Genomic DNA, 24,617 nt, shown 5'->3' on the forward strand with positions numbered 1-24,617 from the left:
GAGGGAAGGATAGAGAGAAACGGGGCATTCAAACACTAACTTGAATATTCTCTCAGCTTCAGCATGAGGTTTATGAACAAATCACAAGTTCAACCACACTTATTTTCCCACACACGCTGCATGTGGTCAATATTTATACTGCAAGTGCTGGGATCTGAAGCTGTGCTATGACTTGCTCTATTTGAGCTGTAACCTAGTTGCTATCACTTCTGGAGAAACTTTGTCATACTATACAATATCAGGGTGTTTAAAGGGTATTATGACATTATTAATATATGATACTATTGACTTGATATTATCTGAACTGGTGTTGTTGATCAGTTTAATTGATTCTCCATGTGTGTGTGTGTTTTCCTCTGTCCTAGGAGTACTATTGAGGAGGCATATGCCAGGTCGATGACCAAACTTGCCAAGTCAGCTGGCAATTTTTCCCAGCTTGGGTAAGTGTAAGCTACTCTCTATAGACATGAGTAGGATGACTTTGTGTTAATGTGAACGTTTTGCCCTGTCCTCGTCTCTGAGTCGTTCCTATCCGTCATCTTGTGTCCCAGGACATTTGCTCCGGTGTGGGACGTGTTCAAGAGCTCCACAGAGAAGCTGGCCAGCTGTCACCTGGAGCTAGTGAGAAAGCTGCAGGAGCTTATAAAGGAGGTGCAGAAGTACGTGGACGACCAGGCCAAGGCACACAAAAAGGTACAGGGGTGTAGAATTAGACATGTTGTAGCCTTCAGGCAGGTGTACTGTAAGTGCACTTGTGTTTGTCAGTGCATCGCTTGAACAGTCTGTTTTCTTTCCACTGTCACAAATAGTTCAGTGCTCCAGTGTTGCCACACGGGGCAGCTGTTGAGCCTTTCTAGCCGCACAGATTTGCCTTCATAGAGGAAAGTTAAATTCCATAGAAATGGTTGAAACATACACCCATTTCACCTCTGTTTTTGTTTTCAGTCGTTTCCTTTTTACCAAGTTCTCACTCTGGTTAGTTGCCCTCAGAGTGAACGAGCTTGACATTTACAGTATGGACTATGAGTTCACGTTCACAGGAAACTGGAAATAATTTAGTAGTTTTTCCCATCTTGCGAGAACGTGGCGTGCAGTGTTATTTTGCGAAGCATTGTTGTACACCTCACTCCTCTATCCCTCCTCCCTGCTGAGACACACACCATGAGCTCATATCTCACGCATGAGGCGGCACAACACGTTACAGCCAGTAAAACAGTGGCTTGGAATTAGTAGAGCAGTGTGCTTTCGGCATGACAAAAGGGCTGCCACAGTTTCTCTCTGTCACCTCCCTACAGTCGCTGTTCCTCTCTCCGTTGTGTTCCTTCACTAACATGCGTATACAGTGCATTCTTAAAAAGTATGAACAACAAAAGATAAACACCCATCTTGGAATTGCTGTTCAAAATAACTACATACTTCAGTATAGATTATTAGATTTGTTCATCCTTTGTTTACAACAGTAATTTGTACATCATACCACAGCCCAATAAAAATGAGTAAGAAGGAAGGTTCAGTCATCATTAGTCATCATGAAGTAACAACAATAATGACGAAGCATACTATGTTGCCACAGTAATTGCAAGTCTCTTGTTTTATGTTCTCTTGTTAAGTAATTTGATGCAAAGAGGCATAAATGACTTAATGAATCTTTACAGTTTGCACTGAAGTAGTCTGTAATAGTTTCTAGTATAATGTGGAGTCATACAATATTGTATGCCAGCTTTAATATGCTCCCACTGTACTGTGCTGCAGTACTGTGTCACACTCTGAAGAGTGGAAGAGTGGAACAGAGGAACAGCGTTAATATTTCACTAGAGCATAAAGGACCTCTGTACATTGTTATACTGTTATATTTTGAAAACTCAAGTGCTTTCCAGGTCAAGCTGTCCATGGATTATGCTACAATGAATCTTTCAGTTTGTTACAATGTGTTTGTATCCACCACTATTCAAAGAAACAACTCTATAGTTAGTGGAGAAACACACAGACACACACACACATCATTCAATCTATGAAGTGTTAGCTGATGTTTGTGACATCTGTGTGTTGCAAGACAAAGGAAGAGGTGGCGTCCACCCTGGAGGCGGTGCAAAACATCCAGACCATCTCCCAGGCCCTGCAGAAGTCCAAGGAGATCTACAATGCCAAAACTGTGGAGCAGGAGCGCCTCCGCAAGGAGGGGGCCACCCAGAGAGATGTGGACAAGGTGGGAGGTCACGCACACATGTACACACACACAATCACAATACAGGCATGATGGTGCCGTAACACTCCAGTGTATAGAAAAAAAGAAACCCCAAAAGCTTCCTCTCCTCAGATGGTAAAGTCAGCGTGGTTTCCTTGCTCTTTTGTCACCTGATCCAGGAAAACAAAGGGCCATTGTCTACAGTATCATGTACTGACCAGTGATAGTCACTGATCTGTCTGTCTGTCTTTTTCTCTTTCTCTTTGCAGGCTGGAGTGAAGGCCAAAAAAGCCACAGAAGCCTACAAGTCCTACGTGGAGAAATATGCCACAGCCAAGTCCGAGTTTGAACAGAAGATGGCAGAAACTGCACAGGTATTGGTCTGTTTGATTTACCCAGTCTTTTGTGTGTGTGTGTGTGTGTGTGTGTGTGTGTACGTGTGCGCCTTAATGATACACGCACTTATATGTGTCTGTCCACATACTCTGTCTTGTGTCTGTCTCTGTGGTATGCAACACTTTCTGTCATTGTGTAATCTGTCAAATGCTTGTGTGCATGTTTTGTGTTACACGCTCTGTGTGTATTGAGTGTTCAGAGTGAGTGTGTGTGTGTGTGTGTGTGTGTGTGTGTGTGTGTGTGTGTTCCGCGTTCCGTGCCCTGTAACATCTCCAGATTGTGTTTTTTCCTCTGTTAACGGAATCATTGTGGAAAGCCCTGATTGGATCCATCTGAAGGGCTGATTAGATAAACTCCAAATTAAAATCAGATCAGCAGAATTTGGACTGCATATCCTCCCGCACCGCAGCAGCCCCCGCCACCAGAAATGGTTCCAGTTAGCCCGACGTTTTTGTTTTCCCCCAGAGAAAGCAACGCTGCGGCGCTGCTTCTCAGGATCACAGTCTACGGCTCATCTCAAACGCAGCACATGTGGACGTGAGCTATAAACACTCAACACATGTGCTCTCTGACATCACTAGGGCTCCTACATGTGTGTTCCCTTTGTCTGCGTGTGTTTGCGGGTGGGTTGGGCGGGCGTGTCCGTGTGCGAGGAGTGTATGTCGGCTGTTATCGTCGTGAACGACAAAAGCGGACTCTTGTTTGTGTGTGCGTGCGTGTAGCGTATCTGCAGGAACGCACGGCTCTCTATCTGTGTGTGTGTGTGTTTGTGGTTAGAAAGGCTCATCTTCCTCTCCGTCCGCACTGTGATTTTCCAGTTTATGATTATTTATAGTCATTCTCCTCGGTTTACCCCAAAAGCCCAGAGCCAGGCTCGGATGGAAGTAAACACTAGCATTTAGAGTTGTATTTTCCCCCAGTGCAGCGCGCCACACTACCGCGCCGAACCCAGAAACGAACCCCACTCAGTGTATCTCATGAACATCCCACCCCAGATAATTGACATCTTGTGCTGAGGATCTGTATGTGTATGTGTGTGTGTGTGTGTGTGTGTGTGTGTGTGTGCGTGCGTTCCCGAGTGCCTTGATTTCCAGACCACCCAAATAGAGGCGACACACGGGAAGTGGCAGGGACAGAATGAGGAAGCGAAGTTTCCTCCAGTGTATTCTGTTCTCAGCTCATCTCTCTTCTCACACCCATTTAACGAGACTGACAAAACGATGCAGATTTATTGGCGTGCCGTTTTTTTTTTTTTTATTCCGAGCGAATGTTGCGTTGCCGTAAACGCCCCTTCTTCCCCCCTGTGTTGCAGAAATTTCAGGACATTGAAGAAAACCACATTCTCCACATGAAGGAGATCATTCAGTCGTACTCGCAGTCTGTTGACGAGACACACGTTCAAATAGGAGAGGTGAGTGTATACACACACACACACACACACATAAAGGCACACACACACACACGTTCTCAAACACACATTCCTGTGGGTGGGGCGGGTGTCTTGTTGACCTGACGCTGTGCTCACTGGGTTCACTGTGTGTCATATCAATTAGTGTAGTCTTTGATCTCTCTAATCATTTAACTGAGAACCAGGAAATGGTCCATTCAGCCTTTTATACCAAGCAATTAAAAACTGATCAAAACTCCCTCACAGCCTATCTAAAACACCTTCAGCAGGCCAAAGACGGCCAAATACAGCGTCTGGGAGCCTTAAAGTGTCATGAAGGCCTGTTTGTTTCTGGAAGTGCTTGTTTAGGTCGTGGAAAATGGCTTTAAGTCCAATTGGGAAAACTTTCAAACCCCATTCACTGCTATATCAGTCTGTGTTTAGAGTTAACCAGAGATTTCTTTTCATTTATTTATTCAGCAATTGTACTTAACAGCGCCACACAGAATACCCAGATTTTATCCAGATTCTACTGCTCCGTTCCCATTAATGTGTGGCCGCTCTACACCGATGCTGCTGTAGTGCCTTCACTGTCCACAGAGGGCGACACAGCTCCACTGTGAGAGCGTCTCAGTCCAGTCCTCAGTCCGTCCGGCAAGTTGGAAAGAATGCGGAGAGACAGGCTACCGCAGGTTATTCAGTCCCACAGTTCCTGTGCTCCTGAGCAGGAGACGGGCCGCGCTGCTGCCTGTTGCTGAGCCTAATTAAAACACCGCCCGAAGACAGGTGACGACTCGGTCCAGCTCGAAAATTAGGAGCAGGCCAAGTTTGGTGATAAATACCCTGCAGCCCAGGGTGTGTGTGTGTGTGTGTGTGTGTGAGTGAGGCAACACCGTTATCATGTGAGGGGGAGGCAGGGGTAAGGGAGGAAGAGAGAGAGAGAGAGAGAGAGAGAAGAGGGGGGGAGGGGGAGTTGGGAGGGAGGTGAAGGACGCACACTGAAGACTGTCACTGCTTACATGGGAATAAGTTTAGGTGTTCAAGTGTAACCCTCTAATGTTTTCTCACAACCAACAACATATTTGTATATCAACCTACAAAACATAATAACATCATTTTTGACATTTCAATATCCATGTATTTTGTCCAAGTAATATATTTGTTCAATAATTTCTTATACAGTCTGTAATAGAATTTTCAATAAACCTGGTCATAGAGTTGTAATGACTTTTAGCCCTAGTTTAAATAGTCTCAAAGCAAATTATTTACTTTTCTCTGACTATCTTCTATTTAAACTTTTTTTTTGTTGTTGTCCTGCCAAGCTCTTGTCCAATTACATGCAGATTTTTGTGACTAACTGGAACCTAACTGAGACTAACTGGTACCACTGCAAGCAAACTAGAAAATTAGAAAATTGCTACAGTGATTATTAAAACTGAACTATCTCCTGGAAAATGTGAGGTTTTGATTTCCTTTCCAAGAAAACCGAGAACATGAGATATCAGATCACACCACCATATTGTAATTTGAATGTTATTCAAATAGCAAAACAACTAGACTCCCAAAAGAAGTCAAAGTAACTATTACACCTAATATTCTTTCTATCAGCGCAATGGCTCTATTCCATCATTCTTAAAAATTGCACTTACAGCCTCTTCTTAAAAAGCCTAGTTTATAAATTCCCCTTTGTTTTGAGTATTGGAGAAAGTTTAAAAAAAGAAAAATACTTAAATTATATGAAAAATAAGAATTTGATTACTGTTCTACACAGAGACTGCTTTATGTAGAATCACAAATTTGATGCTGGTTAATGTTATATTACGTTTGGGAAAAGGGCCTTCATGTTCTCTGCTCCCTCTGCCTGGAATGGACTTCAAAAAACTCTGAAACTACAGGCTTTCATTGCCATATCTGATTTTGAAGCTCAAATTACAGACATTTTAAAGAATGAGATGGGAGAATGTCGATGCTTCACTGTATAATGTGGTGTTATACCTATATTCATTAACTTGACCTTCTCTCCCCAGCAACCCCCCGGAAAGCCTCACCTTCCCTCCTATTTCTCACACTACCTTTTTTACCCTACCCTCCAATCTCCGTTTGTTTTTTAAATGCTGCCATTTTGGCCAGGTCTTGCTTGAAATAGAGATCATTGATCTCAAGTGACTACCTGGTAAAATAAAGGTTAAATAAATAAATAAATAAATTAGTTCTATGTGACCAGATTTTAGCTGTGGAGTACCTCAAGGTTTCATCCTAGGCCTGTTTTCTATCTATATGCTCCCACATGGTCAAAAGATTCATAGACACAATATTCATGCCAATAGCAATTTACTGCATGTGCCTGTAAAAAAAAACAGAGTAGCCTTGATACTCTTAAAGACTGTCAGACATTAAATATTAGATGTCTCAAAATGCTCTTCAACTTATTGATGGTAAATCTGGGGTTATTAAAGTAATGATCCACAACTTTTTCATATAAATAACTGTCCGTTTTGCTACTCTCCATCACCAGTTGATACCATACAATAGTGATTCAAGCTATTTCATGACAGCGTTTATATTTGCTGTTCTGAACACCCAGTGTCGGGTAGGACTTTCCTGGGAAAAGTCCTCTACCTCACAGGAAGTGATGCATTTTCCGTTTTCTGCAGCAGCAACAGCAGTTGGAATAAATGGACTAAAACAATAGAAGAACATGTTTAATATATTTATGTAATGTAGATGTTACTGTCACTGTAGACATGGTGGCTCTCAGGCACCGGCTGAAATTCTGGCGTTATGTTATTAGTAGTCGCTTCATAATTCTCAGTAGAGAAGAGAGTAGAAAGTCCATGCTTGTTTGTTTGGGGATGTGGGAGCTGCTGTCAGTTAGTGACGTCAAAGCAGGCTTTTCACCACACTGTTAGAAAGTGATCGCTGGGAAATGCAGTGCAAACACCAAAGCAATGACCACTTATCACCAAAGGTGTCATCAAAATCAAGAAAAACAAAAAATCTCAGGTTATCACGTCAATTTTGGCCAACCAAATCAGAGTCTAGTCAGGTCAATACTTGGATATTCTACTACATGACTATACTAATAGTAGTAAGTTGATTTTTAAAGAGTTAGGGGTAGATGGACAAATTTCCTGCCTACTAGTCCACCTGTGTGTTTTCCTTTAAATACGTTGCCTGTGTGCTGTGCTGTTAACTCACAGGAGGGCAGGTGTGTCTGTCGGTGTGCGTGTTGTGTCGGCCTTCACAAGCGAGCGAGCGTTTGTGTGTGAGCCAGTTGCCCTCGAAGGCGGATGCATGTTTCGAGCAGGCGGGGGGAAAAAATGAGTGGTGGATAAGGTTTGTGTATGTATGCATGCGGTGCATGAGAGAGAGAGAGAGAGAGAGCCGAGCAGGACACGCAGGTTGATGACATCGCTGCCCTCCGTCATGGCAGCAGCACCTGACAGATCGCGTGTGCTGGGGTGAGCATTCTGCCTCACCACGGCAACCCCCGCCCCCCTCCACCCCCATCACCCCTCCCACCTCCAGTCTCTCCTGCCGGGGCACAGAAGGCTAATGCACTCCACCTCGCCACAGGGGCCCGGGGGGAGGCACATATGTGTGTGTATGCGTGTGTGTTTGGGAGATAGCGGAGCCACTCTGTGCTTACAGTATCACGCACATCTAAATGCTTTGGTGAGATGGCACAGAGTCAGCCGTTGTTCTTCATCCCCATGCCTATACATCCCTCTCACTTCCCCCTCAGTAAACACACAAGCATACATGCACATCCAAAACAAACAAGCAAACAAACACTATCCTTCCTTTGATACTGCCCAAAGGGCATCAGCAGACCACACTGCCAACAAAAACAATTCAAACTAACACAATGGTATGGTAGCAAAGTATGTCTCCGCAGGCCAAACGGAGAGAAATGTTAGAAAAATAACGACCAAGGGCAAAGCAGCCTGTGTTACAGAGAGACACGACAGCAGCATATTGTATTTGTCACCCCTCCTGTATGTCATGCAGCAAAGAGATATCACCAAAGACTCGACCCGTCACTCTGCCTCTGTGCTCTCTCCCCGCTTTCTCTCTTGAATTCATTGTTTTTCTTTCTCCTCTTGTAAACAGATTGCTAAATGTTAGACTATGCTATGTCCGAAAATATAAAGGCCACCAGGAATCGCTAAACCTCTCACTTTTGGTTTACTTAACACTGACTTACCTAAATCCACTTAGCCCAACACTTGGGCACTAAGTGAATCAAACATCAGGCTGGATTTTAGTTGAGATTCTGACACAGTTGTTTTGGATTTTGTAGGTCCATAATGAGTTTGTGAGGAACATGGAGAACACCTCAGTGGAGAGCTTAATACAGAAACTGGCCGAGAGCAAAGGGACGGGGAAAGAGAGACCAGGTGAGTCGCCACACACTTGTGTGTCTGATTGTAATTATTAAGTGTTTGTCTGCGTCTGCATTACTTGTGGAATCCTTGAAAATAAATGAGTGGTCAGCGGGACGGGCCTTCTGCCCGTTCCTTCCTAGTGGGGAGGGGTGTAAAGAGAGGGGCAATTAGAAGTGGGAGAGGGCCATCAGAGTCAATCATAGTAATCTGCTGTAAAGGTAGGCAGGCTTGGCATTCCAGTAAGCATGTGACACACAGGGGGCTTTGCTCTGCTTGTGGACTAAGCAGGCAGAACCAACCTTTTCAGGAGGTCAGGGCTCAACAATGACTCTTGTGTAAACTTTGCCATGCCACAGTAATCAGGGAAAAACTCCCTAGACTCCTTCAGCTCTATTCCCCCCCCCCCCCCCCCCCCCCCATACACACACACACACACACAAACACACTCATGCACGCTATGCTCATTCATCGATCTTAGGCATATTAGTAACTCTTGTAATAATTCTGAAGTTTGTTTTCCATATACTTCTAACTTTTTCTCTGTTACAGATGAATTAGTCTGTGAACTCTGTTTCATGCTGAACAGTGAAAAAGCTCTGTTGTAAAGTAAATATCCGGTTACTTCCGTGTTCCCTGCACTCGCGCCGCATTACGTCAGGTAGCGGACACAAAGGGTCCACCTCGACTGTGTTTGTGTGTATACACACGGCGACCCCTGTGTCCAGACGCTGCGTCCAACGAGTGGTGGCCTTCATTTGTTTGGACAGCAGAATTAATTGAGGCTAAAAAACGGTTAGAAAATTCCTCCCGTATCAAGCTGTTCATTAGGGATTGCACAGCAGCCCCGGCCCTGTCAGAAAAATAACCTGTCTGTCCCCTGATTAAATAGCTGAACGGATGGCCGGTCCGGTGCCTTTAGAGAGAGAGAGGTTGAATAAACTTTCTATTGCGGAAACAATCCCAAAGTGACACGCTGCAAGGCAGGGGGGTTCGGAGTGTTCACCGATATCCAGCTGAGCTGTCAACTGGCAGCGGGCCAGACACGCAAACCCCCCCCCCCCGCCCCTCTCCCACTCCCAGTGCCATGTGAAGCATATGCAATTTAAAAAACCATTCTCCGCTCATGCGTGACTGCATGCTTCCCTCACAGAGAGTAGAGAGAAAGGAAACATCTTCCCCTGTATAAACAAAGTCGTCTGTCTGTTTATGAGATGTTTAAACAGTTCCTAATGTCGGCCCAGATTTAGGTAAGAGTGGCGTGTCTGGTGTTTAGACTTTTTTTTTTTTTGTAGCTGGTGTGCGTAAATATTGTCAGATGCAATAGTAGGATGCTGGCGGCAAGGGGTTCCTGCTCTGCCCGGGCTTTACTTCAGCTCCCAGAAGCTTTTGTTAGACATCCCAGAGCCTGGACAAAGTCACTGTAGCCTCCCAAATCTTCACTGAGTGCAGATCGGTGTCTAATTTTCCAGTAACTGCCTCATCCCTGGGTCTGCTGTTATTGCTTTTGCTTGACAACATCAACAGCTGATGCAGTGAATGAAGGATGGGTTCAAATGACATCATGATAATTAAGTTTTTCCTGTCCACTAAATATACCTCCATGAATGTAAATAGTCTTACCTGTTTTATGTCAGCACAGTGACCAAATGGGGGAGGATGACATTGCTGTCTGTCTCTCTCACTTTCTCCCATGAGAGGAAGTTCTTGAATGAGCATGTCATTTTTTTTTTTGTTTGTTTTGATTGGAACGAAACGCGCGCACGCACACACACACACACACACACACACACAGCACTCATGTCGCTGTGTGTTCGCCGGCGGTGAAGAAGCCTGATATTGCACAGTAGAGTAGATCGGTCATCGGCGTACTTTATCCACTTCACTTGGCGTGATGCGTGCCTCTCGTGACTCGCCGCTTCCCTGCGCTTCACTCAGCGCTGCACACGCCAAACAATGCGTCAGTTCTGCTCGCGACCGACATTCTCTGGGGAGGCCGCACCGGAGCGCCGCTACTGTATACAGTTTGAGTAAAATATCATTAGCTTTGTTTTTTTCAGGTCAAGGCGTGTTAGTGCATTGAAAATATTGCCAGAGGCTCTAGCTCCCCATCTCTCTCTCTCTCTCTCTCTCTCTCTCTCTCTCTCTCTCTCTCTCTCTCTCTCTGTCTCTCTCTCCGTCTCTCTCTCCATCTCGCAAGCTATTTTGCTATCTAGCTATCAAGTCTATCTAGTTACATATATTCAAAAATGCTTTAATGGGCATTTGAAAAAGATGTGTTTTCTGCTGAGCAGCAATATAGTTGGACTATAAAAATTAAATATGAATGGATCCTATGCCCTTTTGTAGATATTGCACTATTACATAGATGACTTCACTTTGTCTAACTCAGGAGTCACTCCTTTTAATAGACAATAACATCCACAGTGACACACACACACACACAAAAAGACATGAACACCCCAACCTCCTGGCTTTCATTGATTGACATGCACACTCATCGCATGTCTTGCCGTTGGTTTTCCTACAGCTTTTAGTGTGTGTGCATGTGTGCCTGTTTGTGTGAGCATGTGTATGTGGGAGTGCCGGCCCTTTTGAAAAAGCTCCATAAATGTTTCTGGAGACACACTTGAAGCGTGACATTCCAAGTGCAGGGGCTGGGAGGTAAATGTGTATAATTGATGAACATTAAATTAAGTGTGAACTGTGTTGTTTTTCGCGGGGTTTTTTTCATATGAATGATGTATAACCTAAAGCATTGTATTTTTTTTGTTAATAAAATAAAAAAAAAAAGAATTAATTAGTAATAAAATAAATGCACAACTGTTTGTGTTCCACATGATATCATGGTCGCTGGCTTGAGTGGATAAGACCATTTGTTAGTTTACCATTCAATCTATTAAGTAAATTATTGTTGTTATTATTATTCCAGTAGGTTTGAAATAGAGCTAGTTCGGCAGTCTGGTGTCTGTCTGGTCCGGGCTAGAGAGTAGAGCTGCAACGATTAATCGATTAATCGATTAATCGATTAGTTGTCAACTATTAAATTAATCGCCAACTATTTTGCTAATCGATTAATCGGTTTGATCAATTTTTTTAAGAAAAATAAGTCAAACTTCTCTGATTCCAGCTTCTTAAATGTGAATATTTTCTGGTTTCTTTACTCCTCTATGACAGTAAACTGAATATCTTTGAGTTGTGGACAAAACAAGACATTTGAGGACGTCATCTTGGGCTTTGGGAAACACTGATCAACATTTTTCACCATTTTCTGACATTTTATAGACCAAACAACTAATCGATTAATCGAGAAAGTAATCGACAGATTAATCGACAATGAAAATAATTGTTAGTTGCAGCCCTACTAGAGAGCATGTGTGTGTGTTGCATATGTATGCGTGTGCCTGATCATGTTTATGTTTTTTTGTTTTGTTTTTTTCCGCTGTCCATTCCGTGCGTGCCAGAGAGAAGAGCATCTCTTGAGCCTGAGAGCAGATTTGTCCATGTGGTTTTAAACACTTCACTGTATGTGATCTTGGTCTTGTTTGTCTTATTGTAATAGGGTTAGTGGCTGTGCGTGTCCTGTGTGGGCAGGTTTAGTTTCAGCTCCTTTTAGGCTTCATACCTGCTGTTTGGTGTGAGCGGCAAGGCTCCGCTGCTTTGATTCAGAAGTGTAATTGGTTCATGAGCGTGGTAATTCATGTGTCCCAGGTGGGGATTTTGTGTGTGTTTCTGCAAGGGAGACTCTGTGCTGTAGTGTTGTTTTTTGCATCCCCAGGAGGGAGTGTCACATCTTGGTGATGGCCACCAGACACACAGTTGACTCTGCTATTGACCCTGTCTGCCCTCTGGGATCAGCCCAGTCCTGTTTGTATACGCGCTCTGTACAGCACGCCTGACTGCATGCTGTGTTTGCGTGTGTGTGTGTGTGTGTGTGTGTGTGTGTGTGTGTGTGTGCGTGTGTGTGCGTGTGTGTGTGCATGATTATTGCGTGATGTACATTCACAGTATTCTCAGTAGTGGGTCATTGACCCTTTCCAAGCCAAATGAACCTAAATGAGTTTTTTTGTCTCATTAGGACCCATTGAGTTTGAGGAGTGCAATGCAGCTATCGCTACTGAAGGTAATGTTTTAATAAGTATACTAAAGTGAAGCGTTATCGGTTTACAGCAAACATTATTAATGTTTACATTTGGGTATGATTTAATCTTAATTTTTAATTTATGGTAAAAAATACTTTGTTTTTGTTGTAAGGTGCCAAACCCAGGAAAAGGAAAACATTTGCCATCCCAGGCCGCAGGAAAGACAAGGACACAGACTCAACGTGAGTGAAGACTTTCACACAGCAGACCAATGCAATTTGCCCATCGTCTTTTTTTTTCTATCATTGCGCTTTTTAAAGAATTTCTCATCAACAACTATCCATTCTTTCTTCCAGGGAATCTACAGAAGTTGAAGCTGCTGTGAGTATACTTTTTATTATCATTCTTTATATCTTCACACTTTAGTATTTCAGAAATGTTAGCTTTGTATGGTACTTTAATTCCAAATAATGGGAGGTGGAAAAGTTTCTCATACATTTTATTCTACTATGTACTGTAATAAGCTTTCTACATTTCCTCGTTCATTGGTATATTCGTTCGTTCGTTCATTCATTTCTCTCTGTCTGTGGTTGTAGAACACTGCCAATGGAGCTCCCCCTGGATACTATGGGGCCATAGACTTCCAGAATGCTGTAAGCAGGCCAACACACACACACAGACACACACACCTACACACACATTTATCTAGGGTTTTCGGTAGAAAGTAAGAAATAGCTAATTTGGAAAAATATGCAGGATAGACTCTGCATCAAACACTCACACTGTGTGGAATACTGGAATTTACTGATTGATGGTCAGTGGGTTTCACTTGTTTTTATCCTGTCCAATGAACCCCATTGTCATCCATAATAACATTATACATTCAGGTGGGCAAGTGATGATTTACTTTTGTAATGTGAAATCTCAGGAATAGGACACCATAAATGAACCATAAATGTCCATCCTTAAATTAACTACATATTCTACATCAGAATGTGTCAGATGTGTCCTACATTCTAAAATCCCATCAGGATCGATTGAATTGATCTGATTGGCCTTGTTGGGAAGAAAAACAAATTTAGAGTACTTTTGAAAGTTGTAAAGTACATCCTAAAGATGAAGTCTAACATGTAAATTAACAAAATTTTGATCCTTAAACCAGTTAACAGTTACCAGTTAAACAGTTCTAAGTTTGTTTTTTTGTTGTTATTGGAGTTGTATAATTTAACATCTATGGCATTACCTGTGCAAATTGAAATAATTTGTTGCCTCCATCTTAGATTGAAAATATCAATGTAAATGCATTATGAAATAACTTTTTATAGTGCAATAAAATGTGCAAACTTTTCAAGGGAGATGAATACATTTAGTGATGGTTTAGTTACTCTAAAAATGATATACATAAAATGCATATTTGTTTTAACCTTGTGTTAATGTAATACCATAACAAAGTTTTATGTCTTAATCATGAGAAGTTTTTTTCTGTTTTTGTGTGTTTATTTGTATTCCAGAATGTTCCCCAAGTTGATGCAGAGGGCTTCTGCATCAGACCGGAAGGCAATGAAAATGATATCCTTTTCATTTGGCTTTATGCTATTTACACTCACTTCCTCAGCAGTTTATCAGTCTTCGTATCAGCTTGTAGGAAATCAAGGTTTTATATTTTCTCTTCACACTCATCTGTACTTCTGTTTGTCTGTTCCCTCGTGGCCAAATGCAAACCAAACCGTACTGTAGCCGATCCGACGAGCTTCGCCTGTTGTCGTTCTCTCCTTAACTCTCGTGTTTACATGCCAAAGAGAATTCCTTCTATTCGTCCAGTGACTCCGAGGATGAGGACGAACCCAGGAAGTTCCATGTGGAGATCAAGCCGGTCCAGGCCAACAACGGCACGCATCAGAACCGAGCTACCATCGACGAACTCAAGGCGTCCATCGGGAACATCATCCTGTCGCCCTCCACCTCGGTATGGCTATATGACGTACTCAAAATATACCAAATGCATCACACCCACTGTTTGGACTCAGACCTGTTGCAGTCCAGCCCTGCTGCTGCAGCGGTCTGCCTGCCTCAGCAACACTAGGGGGCAACAGCAGAGTGTCTAACCCTGCTCAGGGTTGATGTGGAGGCCATTTAACCCAGCTATCGCTCACCCAGACGTACGCCATTACTCACACTTTCTTGAAGCTTCTCTTTATTTACACTGGACGGATTTATGTGCTATATGTAATTTTTTTTGGCTTCCGAGTCAGTGAGATTCCGGTTTGCGCAAACTTCATGTTTTATTTTTACTTGGATTTCAGTTCCTTGTGCAATAGGATTGTGATCATTGTTTTTTTTCCTTTCTTTTTTTAGAAAAAGTAACAGTCTCAGAAACAGTTCTTTCATATTAAGTATCTGACATCTTTGGCCTTTACTGTAGGCATAACTCATACACACACACACACACACACACACAGCTCTCCACACAGACACGTAAGGGAACGCTATGTGGAAACGGTCGGCAGGCGTCACGCACAGCCCGGTCTGAGCCGTGACCTCGGGAGCCTGGAGCCGACCCCCTCATTCAGCTCCCTGTCCCGCGCCATCACTCAATCTCTGAATCACTCTCCGCCGCACCGTGGAAATAGCTCCTCGCCATTAAAATTTAAAACCACTACTGCTTGTGTGCAAACATGCGTCGTGTGTGTGCCTGTGTTTCTGTGTGTGTGTGTGTGTGTGTGTGTGTGTGTGCTGTTGTTGTTGTTAATGTTGCTGTGGAGCGGCTGAGAGGGCACGCTCAGTGTCGCGAAGGGGGTCCAGTGGGTTTCACCCGCCGCACTCCCTGGCTGCACATTAAACGACTGTCACGGCATCTTCCCCGCTCTGGCTCTCTCACTCAGCCTCTCCCTTCCTTACCGCTTTTTTTTTATTCCCACTGTTTGGATTCTGCCTCCGTCTCTTTTCCTCTTTTCCTTTTGTTTTGTTTTGTTTTTTTGGTTTCACTCTTGTGGTTTCATTAGAGGCCACTTGTTTTGGACATTACTCGTTTGTGGTTATTTATGAATGCTTTATGGGGGTGAGCTTCCGAGTGTGCAGAATTGTTTTTTTTTTCCCTCCCTAGAAAAGAACGAATTAGCTGTTTGTGTTAAAGTATATAAATCAACCTTGACTCAAACGCATATGTTTTTAGAGAATTTATCTGATTTTTTTATTTTTTTTATTTGTATTAACAAGATCCAGGAGGAAAAACATTCTCTCTTTCCAAGCATGAACCTCTGACTTTGTTCATTACAAATTAGTTTTGGTTGATGTAGACTTAACCCCACAATTATTTTCTCATCCTGAAAGTACAAAAAACATAGACCACTGTTTGTTTGCTTGACTTTTTCATCCAAACACCAGAATAGGCGGTTTTCCTATTATATGTCGATAGAAAAGTTATGGGCTGAACGTTCTGAAGTTAAAACATGCATCCAAGGTGATGACGAACATTGCATCATCTGGTGTGAATTATTGAGAGATTTTCCTTTTCTTTTTTTTTCCTTCCAGTGCTCGTTTTTCTGTCTTTTCATTCCTCCTCCTGTTCGGTTCCCCTCCGCAGTGTTCCTTTATTGAAATAGCAGTGGAAGTCGTGTGTGTGTGGCCAGCAAGAGCCGTAATTGAACCCATTTGCCGCTTAGCGCCTGTGGGACTAAACCCTGGCCTCACAGTGCTACGGTGGTTTAACGCTTTAGCTATGTTCCTTAAACCCATTTTGTTTCTCTTTCTGCCCTCTCCCCACCAGCCCCCCAAACCCGTCCCCTTGTGTGAATAAATTCTTTATTGAAATTGATGCTGTAAGTTTCCATAGGGTTGGTGGCCCGCAAGTGCATATCTCGCGTTAGGCGGCATGACACGGCAGATTTATGTCCCGGGACGGCTCTGCGAGGGAGGTTGGTGAAGTGTTGGGGGCACGCTCTCTGTTGTCCCTGATTGATCGCCGTATGGGGTTGGATGCTTGGTTTTGTGCCGCTGAATTTTTCACCCTAGGTTTAACGTCTGGTATGTGCGAGTCGAGAGTAATCCAGTGATTTACTAACTCTAATAATAACTCTGAAGTGGAAAATCCTTTCTGCCACTGGGAATAGTTAATAATATAGTTTTCGGCCCTTTTAAAGTGTCAGTTATACTGTAACTCATTTTTCGCTGTTTGCATTGTGGTTTCATATGTATATGTAGTCTATTGTTTTTGTAGACAGCGTTGAGGCTGAAGGTGTCAACCAAGTGGAAATGTTTAAAAAGTAACACATTGTGGAACTTTGAGCTCCCAAAACATTGTAACCAAGCAGAGTGGAACGCTGTGGTACTTAAAATACTTATGTGCTCTTTTAGTTTGTATAAAACATTTAGGGTTTCCCTCTGTTTTGTGTGTTGTTTGCGGAAAATGAGTATTAATGCATTATCTTGTAGTGATGTTAAATGAGTTTTGGGGAGTACAGTAGAAAATTCATGGTGGGTCTTATGTGTCTTCGCTGTGATTAATTAACGCCTGTTTTTGTTTTCAGGGACAAATGAGGAGGAACCAATCCAGTGAGTATTTTCTCCATCTGTCTGACCTCTTTGTATCTGTGTGATGCTGGATGACTGTAAAGGGTTTGCCTGTACAACTTCTCAGCTACATTTTTCTTGGCCCGGGTTGCTTTTAAAGAGGTTGTCTTTTAAAAAGGAAAATCCAGAAACGTAGCCAAAACCAACACATCCCAAGAAAAAGTAAATAAGAGTTCTTTTCTATATGTGTGTGCATGAGGGATATTTCCCTGCTAAGGTACAAATAAGATTAATTGCTTAATTACCTGTTTATATTTTGCATGTCAGAAATTATCTTTTCCCTTCTGCAAACTGGCACCGTTTTGTGTGTTTGATTTCTGCCCAAGTGCTTGAGAAATGCCTTAAGCACAATTCTGCCTAGAAGCCAGGAATGCGTCATGCTCCGTGAGGTCTGAAACTGTTAACATAGGTCTGAAGTAGCACTGACTATTAATCTACCAGAGCTTTCCTATATGACTTGAAAGTTTGTTGGGGTTTTTTTTTGGTTTTTTTTAACTAGAATTCACATACAGCGTTTCTGAGTAGTTTCAAACTCAAAAAACAAGATAATTATCCTCAAGTTTTGCCACTGGAACACTTTTTGTAGAGTTGAGTTTAATTAATGAAAAGTAATGGTTGATAGATGTATACTCTATATATGCTCAGGGATCTCAGGAGTATCCACAATAAGCTGTAAGACTCAGGTTCCTGGTGAGTATGTTTTGGCTAGTTAGCCTACACCTCCCCCCCCCACCCCCCTCCTCCCCCTCTCCTCCTGCCACAACCCTCCTCCCAGTCCCAGTCCCTTCACAGGACTCTATACAGCCAGCTAACATCAGCTAACACACACAGCTGTTCCACTGCTGACACTATGTTGTCTTGCTGTAAACCTACAGCTTGGCGCCTTATTGTCACCTTGCTGTCGATAATTTCTATTTGTTTGTTGTTTATTTGGGAACTGTCAGTGTCACCCTGTTTCTCAACTCTGGTCCTACCAGGTTGAACGCTGCTTCCGGTTGCTTTCGCAGATTTTCTTTGCGGCGCGTTGTAACACTTTAGAAAGGGGCACAGAATAACTAAGCATATGACTTCACATTCAAAATGATACAGTATTGAGTTGCTAAATGACTGCATCCCCTGTTGTAAAGTGTTATAACCACATTATAAAGTGCCTTAGAAGGTTAATTAAAGTTAACACTGTATTTGGGTAGGATTTCTTCAGATTTCTTGAGGTGTAGAGGAAAAAAGAATATAGTATCTTGCCTAAATAATCATAAATGTATTTCTATTACTTTCCATGGCAGATCACTGATTCTCACTTGTTCAATCAAAACCTCAGTTTATACTTCTGGTTTAAGGTGTGATGTACTGACTCCTGGCAAAGAGCTTTGAACACCAGCTGGTGGAAACCCCTTTGCTTGAAAAGCACCTTACAGTGTGTGTTAGTAGCCAACAACACTCTGGCTTTGTGTTTATATGTGTTGGGTTTTTTTTTTTATGGCTTTTTTGACTTGCTGAGAAGAATGTGTATTTGCTGTCATCACTCTGTGAATGTCTATGGGGCTTAATTTTCTGTTTGTTTGCTTCTCACCCCAGGTGATGAGCTGGCAAAGACCAGAATGCCAACATCTTATGAGTGAGTATGAGAGGAAAAAGTCCAAATTCCTTCGTATCTCATGTCTGCGGACACTGCCAAGAGTAAGACATAGAAGTGCTCATGACTGCCTCTCCCTCTCTCTCTCTCTCTCTCTCTCTCTCTCTGTCTCTCTCTCTCTCTCTCTCTCTCTCTCTCTCTCTCTCTCTCTCTCTCCCTCTCCCTCTCCCTCTCCCTCTCCCTCTCTCTCTCTCTCTCTCTCTCTCTCCCTCCCTCTCTCTGGCAGACTGACCAATAATGACCTTCTGTCTCTGGACCCATTCAGCCCGACCCTTGCAGGCTCCTCCTCCTCTGTGTCCTCATCAACAGGTAAACCCTTCTGACAATGTATTTTATCCTGATTCCTGTTTTTCATTGGTTGCCGTGCCTCGCTAACTTAATATGTAAATATATCACCAATAATAGGTTAAGGGGAAAAAATAACATCTCTTTTCTACAGAGCAACTCCGCTAAAAGTATTTTGGGTTTAACTTAACTCTGTTGAGCCAGTCATTTCCACTCTTTCTCTTCCTTGATCCCACCATCTCTCTGTGCACTGTGCTGCCCCCCTTTCCCTCTCCCTCTTTTCTAGTTGCTCAGTTGGAAGTCTTTGCTCTTAGGGCAGCCCCAGATGGAGGCACTGACCCCTGAAGTCAACTGAATATCTGACTTTAGGGAATTAAAGTGGCAGCCATTTTCTATCCCAGACTGCAGTTTGTCTTTTGAACCATTTAACCCATCTCTCTCTATCTCTATCTAGCTATCGCTCTATGCTTGCTTACACACATAAATATTGGTTACTTAAAAGATTTACAGTTCCATATTATATGAGGTATTCCTGTCCCTTATTTGTTTTATATGCATTTGCCTGTTTTCAAATGTTTTTAATTCTATTCCCTCAGCAGATGTTTGAGTTTCAAGGGTTTATTTTAGGGTTCCTTTTAGGTTTATGCAATATATAGGGGTGATGGTGTGATTCTCATGGCTTTATGTGCATGACACTAGTGTTTAAACAGAGTGACGTTAGCGCTGACCCATTGCCTAGGCTAAGCGTAATCCACAGTTAATTGGCACCTAGTTGGGGTCAGGGGGTCGGCTATAAAGCCCACTGGCACGTATGTTGTCAAACAGTATCTTGTTACCGTCAAAGGTCCCAGCTTAAAAGTCAAAAGAGCATCGTAAAGTGCCCTGATTAAGATGCGGTGATGGAACTTAAGTCCCTGCTTATGGCCTGTTAAATCTCTCTGTGTACAGTGTGGAGGTATTACCAGCTCCTAATGCACACATGACACATTGAACTGGTGTGGGCTGCAAGCATTAATCTGCTGCTGAGTGAGGCAGACATTGTAAAAGCCTAAAAGGAAAAAAAAACTTTTTGTTTTGTTTGGGTTTTGATTGATTTTCTGTACTTTTTTCCATCTGTTTTACACATTGTGTTGTTTTACACTTTACTTTTGCTTTTATTTCACTGCCACTGTCTAGGCCTGAGTTATTTGCTGTATTGTTTTGGTTTTATTCTACTGGTTATCCCATCTTATGTTTTTTACCTGCCCTCGTCAGACCTTGCCTCTATTTTCCTCTCAATCCCTCCGTCTCCGCCTCTTCCGATGAATGACTTAGACGTCTTTCTGCCAGAGGCACCAGGTAAAATGTGTGTGCCCCATTTATCAGACAGTATATCAATGAAAACCTTTCTGCAGAACTCAGCTTGACTCAAATTCATCAGCTACTATTTTGCATGGTGTTTATTTTAGATTTTTACTAATCTTTCCTTTTTGTCATGATGTTATTTTTCAGTCCAAATGTATGAGTGCTGAACTAACCTAAATGTAGATACTTTACATTGTTTAGTCAGACTGTATTAAGCTTTGAGTGTCGGGGCGCTCTGCGTGTCTAAAAGCAGTGTGTGTCCAACTCAGATTCAAAGATCCTCTCAATCAGAAGTAATTGCTTTGCACTTATTGCTGACAACAGGATGCACTTTAGTTTCAAATATGCATGGTATTCCTGTCATGGCTTGATATCAAAATTGCCTAATGTGACAGAGTTTGCATGTAATTTCAACTCCCTGCGACTTACAACTGACCTGCGTTAGTCCTCCTTTTGGATGTTACCACAAGAAGAACATTTAATCATCTGGAAAATTAAATAACAGTCACTAACTGAAGATTTAATACTGTGTAATAAGTAATGTTATTCCTGTGGTCTTGGACTACAAGACTAGATTTCTGTACAGGTGTAACTCTCTCGCAAAGCTAGAAACCAGTTGCACCAACTCTAAGCTCAATGCAGCCCAGTGATAATGTAAGTGGTTCCTGGTCCTGATGTATCAGATCTAAAATATAAAAAATAATTAATTCTAAGTATGATGCAAGCTGTAAGGCAGCTGTAAATGAAGCATAGGGTTATAATTATTAACAATAAAATTATTTTTTCTGCGCATAAATGTTTTTTCAGCAATCCCAAACCACTTTGCAAGCAATAATAAAATGCTAGACTAGATTGGCATTAAAATTTTAGATTACGATGGTGAAATCCCTTATTTACCAATCTGAATTTTTCATTCCAGTCTAGTCCACTACAATTTCAAATGTCCTGTAACAGCAAGCAAAGCGTGTAATGACCGTATAACTGTCTTTAATTGTTAATTGGCTGCCCATCTAAGTCCAAACTAGTCAAGGTCTCCCCTTTCTCCTCATGATGCAACAAAATTTAGTAACTAACTACTTACAAACTAACATACAGCTGTGATTTAATAGTAAGTACTTTACAGCTTAACATACTGTAAGAACAAAGTTAGTCTTAAGTGGTACAACCCAGGTCAGAAAACCAAAAATGATGTCATCAACTGACACTTTCTGGAGCTGCTCTCTTGACAATGAATAGGAGGCAAACTTTGTAGACACTTTGACAGTAACACTGTCAGGAATATGGGCACATCTTTCTTTTCTGGTTTCTTTTCTAGTTCACAATTGTTGAACCAATCGCTCATTTAAACCTCAAACATCAAATATCAGCTCACCTCAAACATCCTCTGTTCAAAAGGCCGGGTTCCTATTCCCTGTGTTAAGCAGAGCTTTGCTCAAAAAGAGAAAGTGTGCTCAGTTGACTTTCCCTGGATATATATATAACGCTTAAAAATCTTGGTTCTTTAGTTCATCTTAACAAAGCACAGGATGTGATGTAATGATCCCCTGAGCTATAATCCAGGGTGAGCATTCATACAGAAGTTTAATTCAGATGCCAAATGAATGATGTACTAACTCACAAATGGTGACTATGCTAAAGAGTCACTTTTGTGATTTGTTTGGGACTGCAGATGTGTGATTAAATGTCTCAAAGGTTTACTGTCTATGCTCTGCTTTGCATTTGCCACCCCGTCCTGCTCTGTCGAACACACCGCCCCCCTCAGCTGAGACGGTGCCGCAACAGGAGCGCTCTCCTCCCTTGGCAGAGAGCCAGCAATCCAAAGAAGTCTCCTCTTTCACTTCGTCCACATCCTCTCCCTGGGACTCACCGGAAAACCCTTTCCAAGCACTCAAGCCCGTCCCGGCGCGGGCCCAGAGCGCCCCCATCACCCTGCCGGCCGAGCCGGTCGACCCCATCGAGAGCCCGGCCCCCGCCAGTCCCCCGAAGAGTGTGGACGCCTTCTCCTCCGTGTCGTGGTCCCAGAGTCAGTGGATCGCCTTCAACGATAGTTTCGCGCCGGCTCGCCGCCTGGGCTCGGGGTCGGCCGCGAAGGAGCTGCCGAGGCCCCCGTCCCACGCGGGCAGGTCGATCCGCTTCTTCTCTGATGACTCCACTGACCCCTACAGCAAAGTGGTGGGCAGCAGCGGGGTAAGAGAGGACAGCAGCCCCTGTTTCTCCGATGTCTTCTCTGTGATTACAGATAGGACAGTGGCAGCAGCTCCGTCAAGCAAAATATTCAATGGTAACACGATTACTGATGCTGCAGATATTTGCTGTTTTATGCCTGAGGTTTGGAGTTTTGTTTTATTTACTTTAACTGTATGTTCTCATTTTTTGTTGATTTGTTTTGTGTTTGAAATTAGCATGTTACATATTTTGTTAGAGAATATGTTGTTTTCCTTCATTTATTTCTGTATTTATTTTTTGCTTTAGAGACATACACTTATCTTACTCACTGCCTGGTTTGCAAAGAGTGTTTTGCTTTGTGTTGCTGTTTTGTAATATTCCTTTTGGAATGTGTTTTACTTGATTCCTGTTATGATTTTCATTTTTTATTGTTGTTGTTATGATTTTCATGACAGGGGTCTTGATGCATGATGTTTTTGCATCTACCTGAGTAAAATCCTTGTTACAACTCTATTGTAACGTGTGTGTGCGTTGTATTTGTTTCTTACTCGCCTGTTTAACTCGTTCTGTTTAACTATCACTGACCACTTCCTTGTGTTTGTCCTTGCAGTGCCAGCACCAAACCGACCCACCACCCCTCTGACAGCTGGAGCCCTGGTGCCTCCGCCACGCCCCTCCTCCAGGCCCAAACTCCCCACTGGGAAACTCACAGGCATCAATGAGATTGTGAGTAAATACAGGAACCCCATATGTGCAAGATTTATTCAAAAGATTCAATATTGTGAAGAGTATGCCTGTTGCTAAGGTAATGCTACCATCCCGATTTGACTGATTGCAATCAATCAGGTCCGGCCGTTCAGCCCGCCCAAGATGTCTAACGCCAGCCCTCCTCCTGCTGCGCCGCTGGCCCGGGCAGAGAGCTCCTCCTCCCTGTCCTCTAACGCCTCTATCAGTGCCAGCAACACCCCCACTGTCGGTAAGGACGTGCCCAAGCTGCCACACTTCCCCAGCTGACCAGCGCTCCCCATACTTCCCAGAGAATCTCCCCTTTCTTCTCCCCCCGTCCATTAATTCTTGTTTTACTCCAGCTCCTTCAACTCCTCACCAACCTGCCACTTGCCCCTGTCTTTACACCTGTTTTTTTCCCCTTTCCTTCCCTTCCCTTCCCTTCCCTTCCCTTCCCTTCCCTTCCCTTCCCTTCCCTTCCCTTCCCTCACCCCTCGTTCTTCCCCCTTCCTTCACTCCTCTCCTTACAGGACCCGAGCATACCTATGCTCCCTTCCTCTCCTCTCCAGAGCCAGAGCTACTCTCTCCCTCTCCTCTCTTTCTGCTAAGCCAAAGTGAGTCTGCCTTTCCCAACTCCCGACTTTCTCTAAAAGACACTCCGTCCCACGCTGCTCACACTCATCGTCTCTACTCTGTCATCATTAAAGGCCTGTTAGCTTCTCGTTTATCTCTGTGCAGCCATGTCAGCTTAGGGCTCACCTGTCACTATCACATCTAGAAACTGGCCTACTACTGTTGTTGCTCAGCATCATCTCACCTCACCTCTGGGTTTTGGTTTATCTCCTCTTTTCTTCTTTATGCATTTAATTTGCCGTGTAAAGAGGATGATGTGTTCATAGCGAAGCTGCCCACCTTTGAGAAGCGGTGTGAAACGCCAGCAGGTAGGGTTGTAGTTCATACAACAGGACTCTGCCCTCTGTTTAACTAATACTAACACCAGTCTCTTGGATGGGCTGGATGGATCACTGGATATTTGCTTAGGAATGATCTCGTTCCTCTGACCGTGTCCTGGGTGCTCTCCATATTCACCTTTTCAACTTGTCTCTCACATCTGTCTCTCTGTCACCAGCATAACGGCATCAATTCCTAACATGGTTGAGTTATGTTTGCAAAAGTAATGCAGTTTTAAATGTTGCTGACCTTCATTTTTGTACGCTATGTCTGTAATTGATTGACAAGTTTGAAGTCACTCTGACCTGAACGTCTGTAGCATGTCCTTTCTTGGAATTTTACAAATGTACCTGATTTCTGTTTATTCCTAAAATAACAGAATGTACTGACCTGTGATGTATTTGAATGACCGGCTCAATGAAATGCAACAATATAAATATTCGTAATTGTATAATGCATCTTTGCATGATCGGACCCGAATTTTGGTTTGAACCTCTGACCGCATTGT

The 24,617-nt window shown here is 43.0% G+C and overlaps 1 protein-coding gene across 1 annotated transcript in view; it reads left to right on the top strand.

Moving 5' to 3' along the window:
• The window catches only part of fcho2 (FCH and mu domain containing endocytic adaptor 2), a 41,177-nt gene that overhangs the window by 9,894 nt on the left and 6,666 nt on the right, over positions 1–24,617 (top strand). The window contains 18 exon segments of the mRNA XM_071524795.1: positions 366–440; positions 552–693; positions 2,054–2,206; positions 2,455–2,559; positions 3,894–3,992; positions 8,272–8,368; positions 12,432–12,476; positions 12,608–12,677; positions 12,792–12,816; positions 13,032–13,088; positions 13,947–14,004; positions 14,226–14,401; positions 16,962–16,986; positions 18,580–18,613; positions 18,849–18,946; positions 23,043–23,158; positions 23,279–23,408; positions 24,040–24,099. Of these exon segments, the coding sequence (XP_071380896.1) occupies positions 366–440; positions 552–693; positions 2,054–2,206; positions 2,455–2,559; positions 3,894–3,992; positions 8,272–8,368; positions 12,432–12,476; positions 12,608–12,677; positions 12,792–12,816; positions 13,032–13,088; positions 13,947–14,004; positions 14,226–14,401; positions 16,962–16,986; positions 18,580–18,613; positions 18,849–18,946; positions 23,043–23,158; positions 23,279–23,408; positions 24,040–24,099 (1,565 nt within the window).

Source organism: Centroberyx affinis, unplaced genomic scaffold (assembly GCF_046629955.1).
Source record: "Centroberyx affinis isolate AG114_WGS23_722 - 3 ecotype Tasmania unplaced genomic scaffold, CSIRO-AGI_Caff_v1 ptg001233l_1, whole genome shotgun sequence".
NCBI classification, from domain to species: domain Eukaryota; kingdom Metazoa; phylum Chordata; class Actinopteri; order Beryciformes; family Berycidae; genus Centroberyx; species Centroberyx affinis.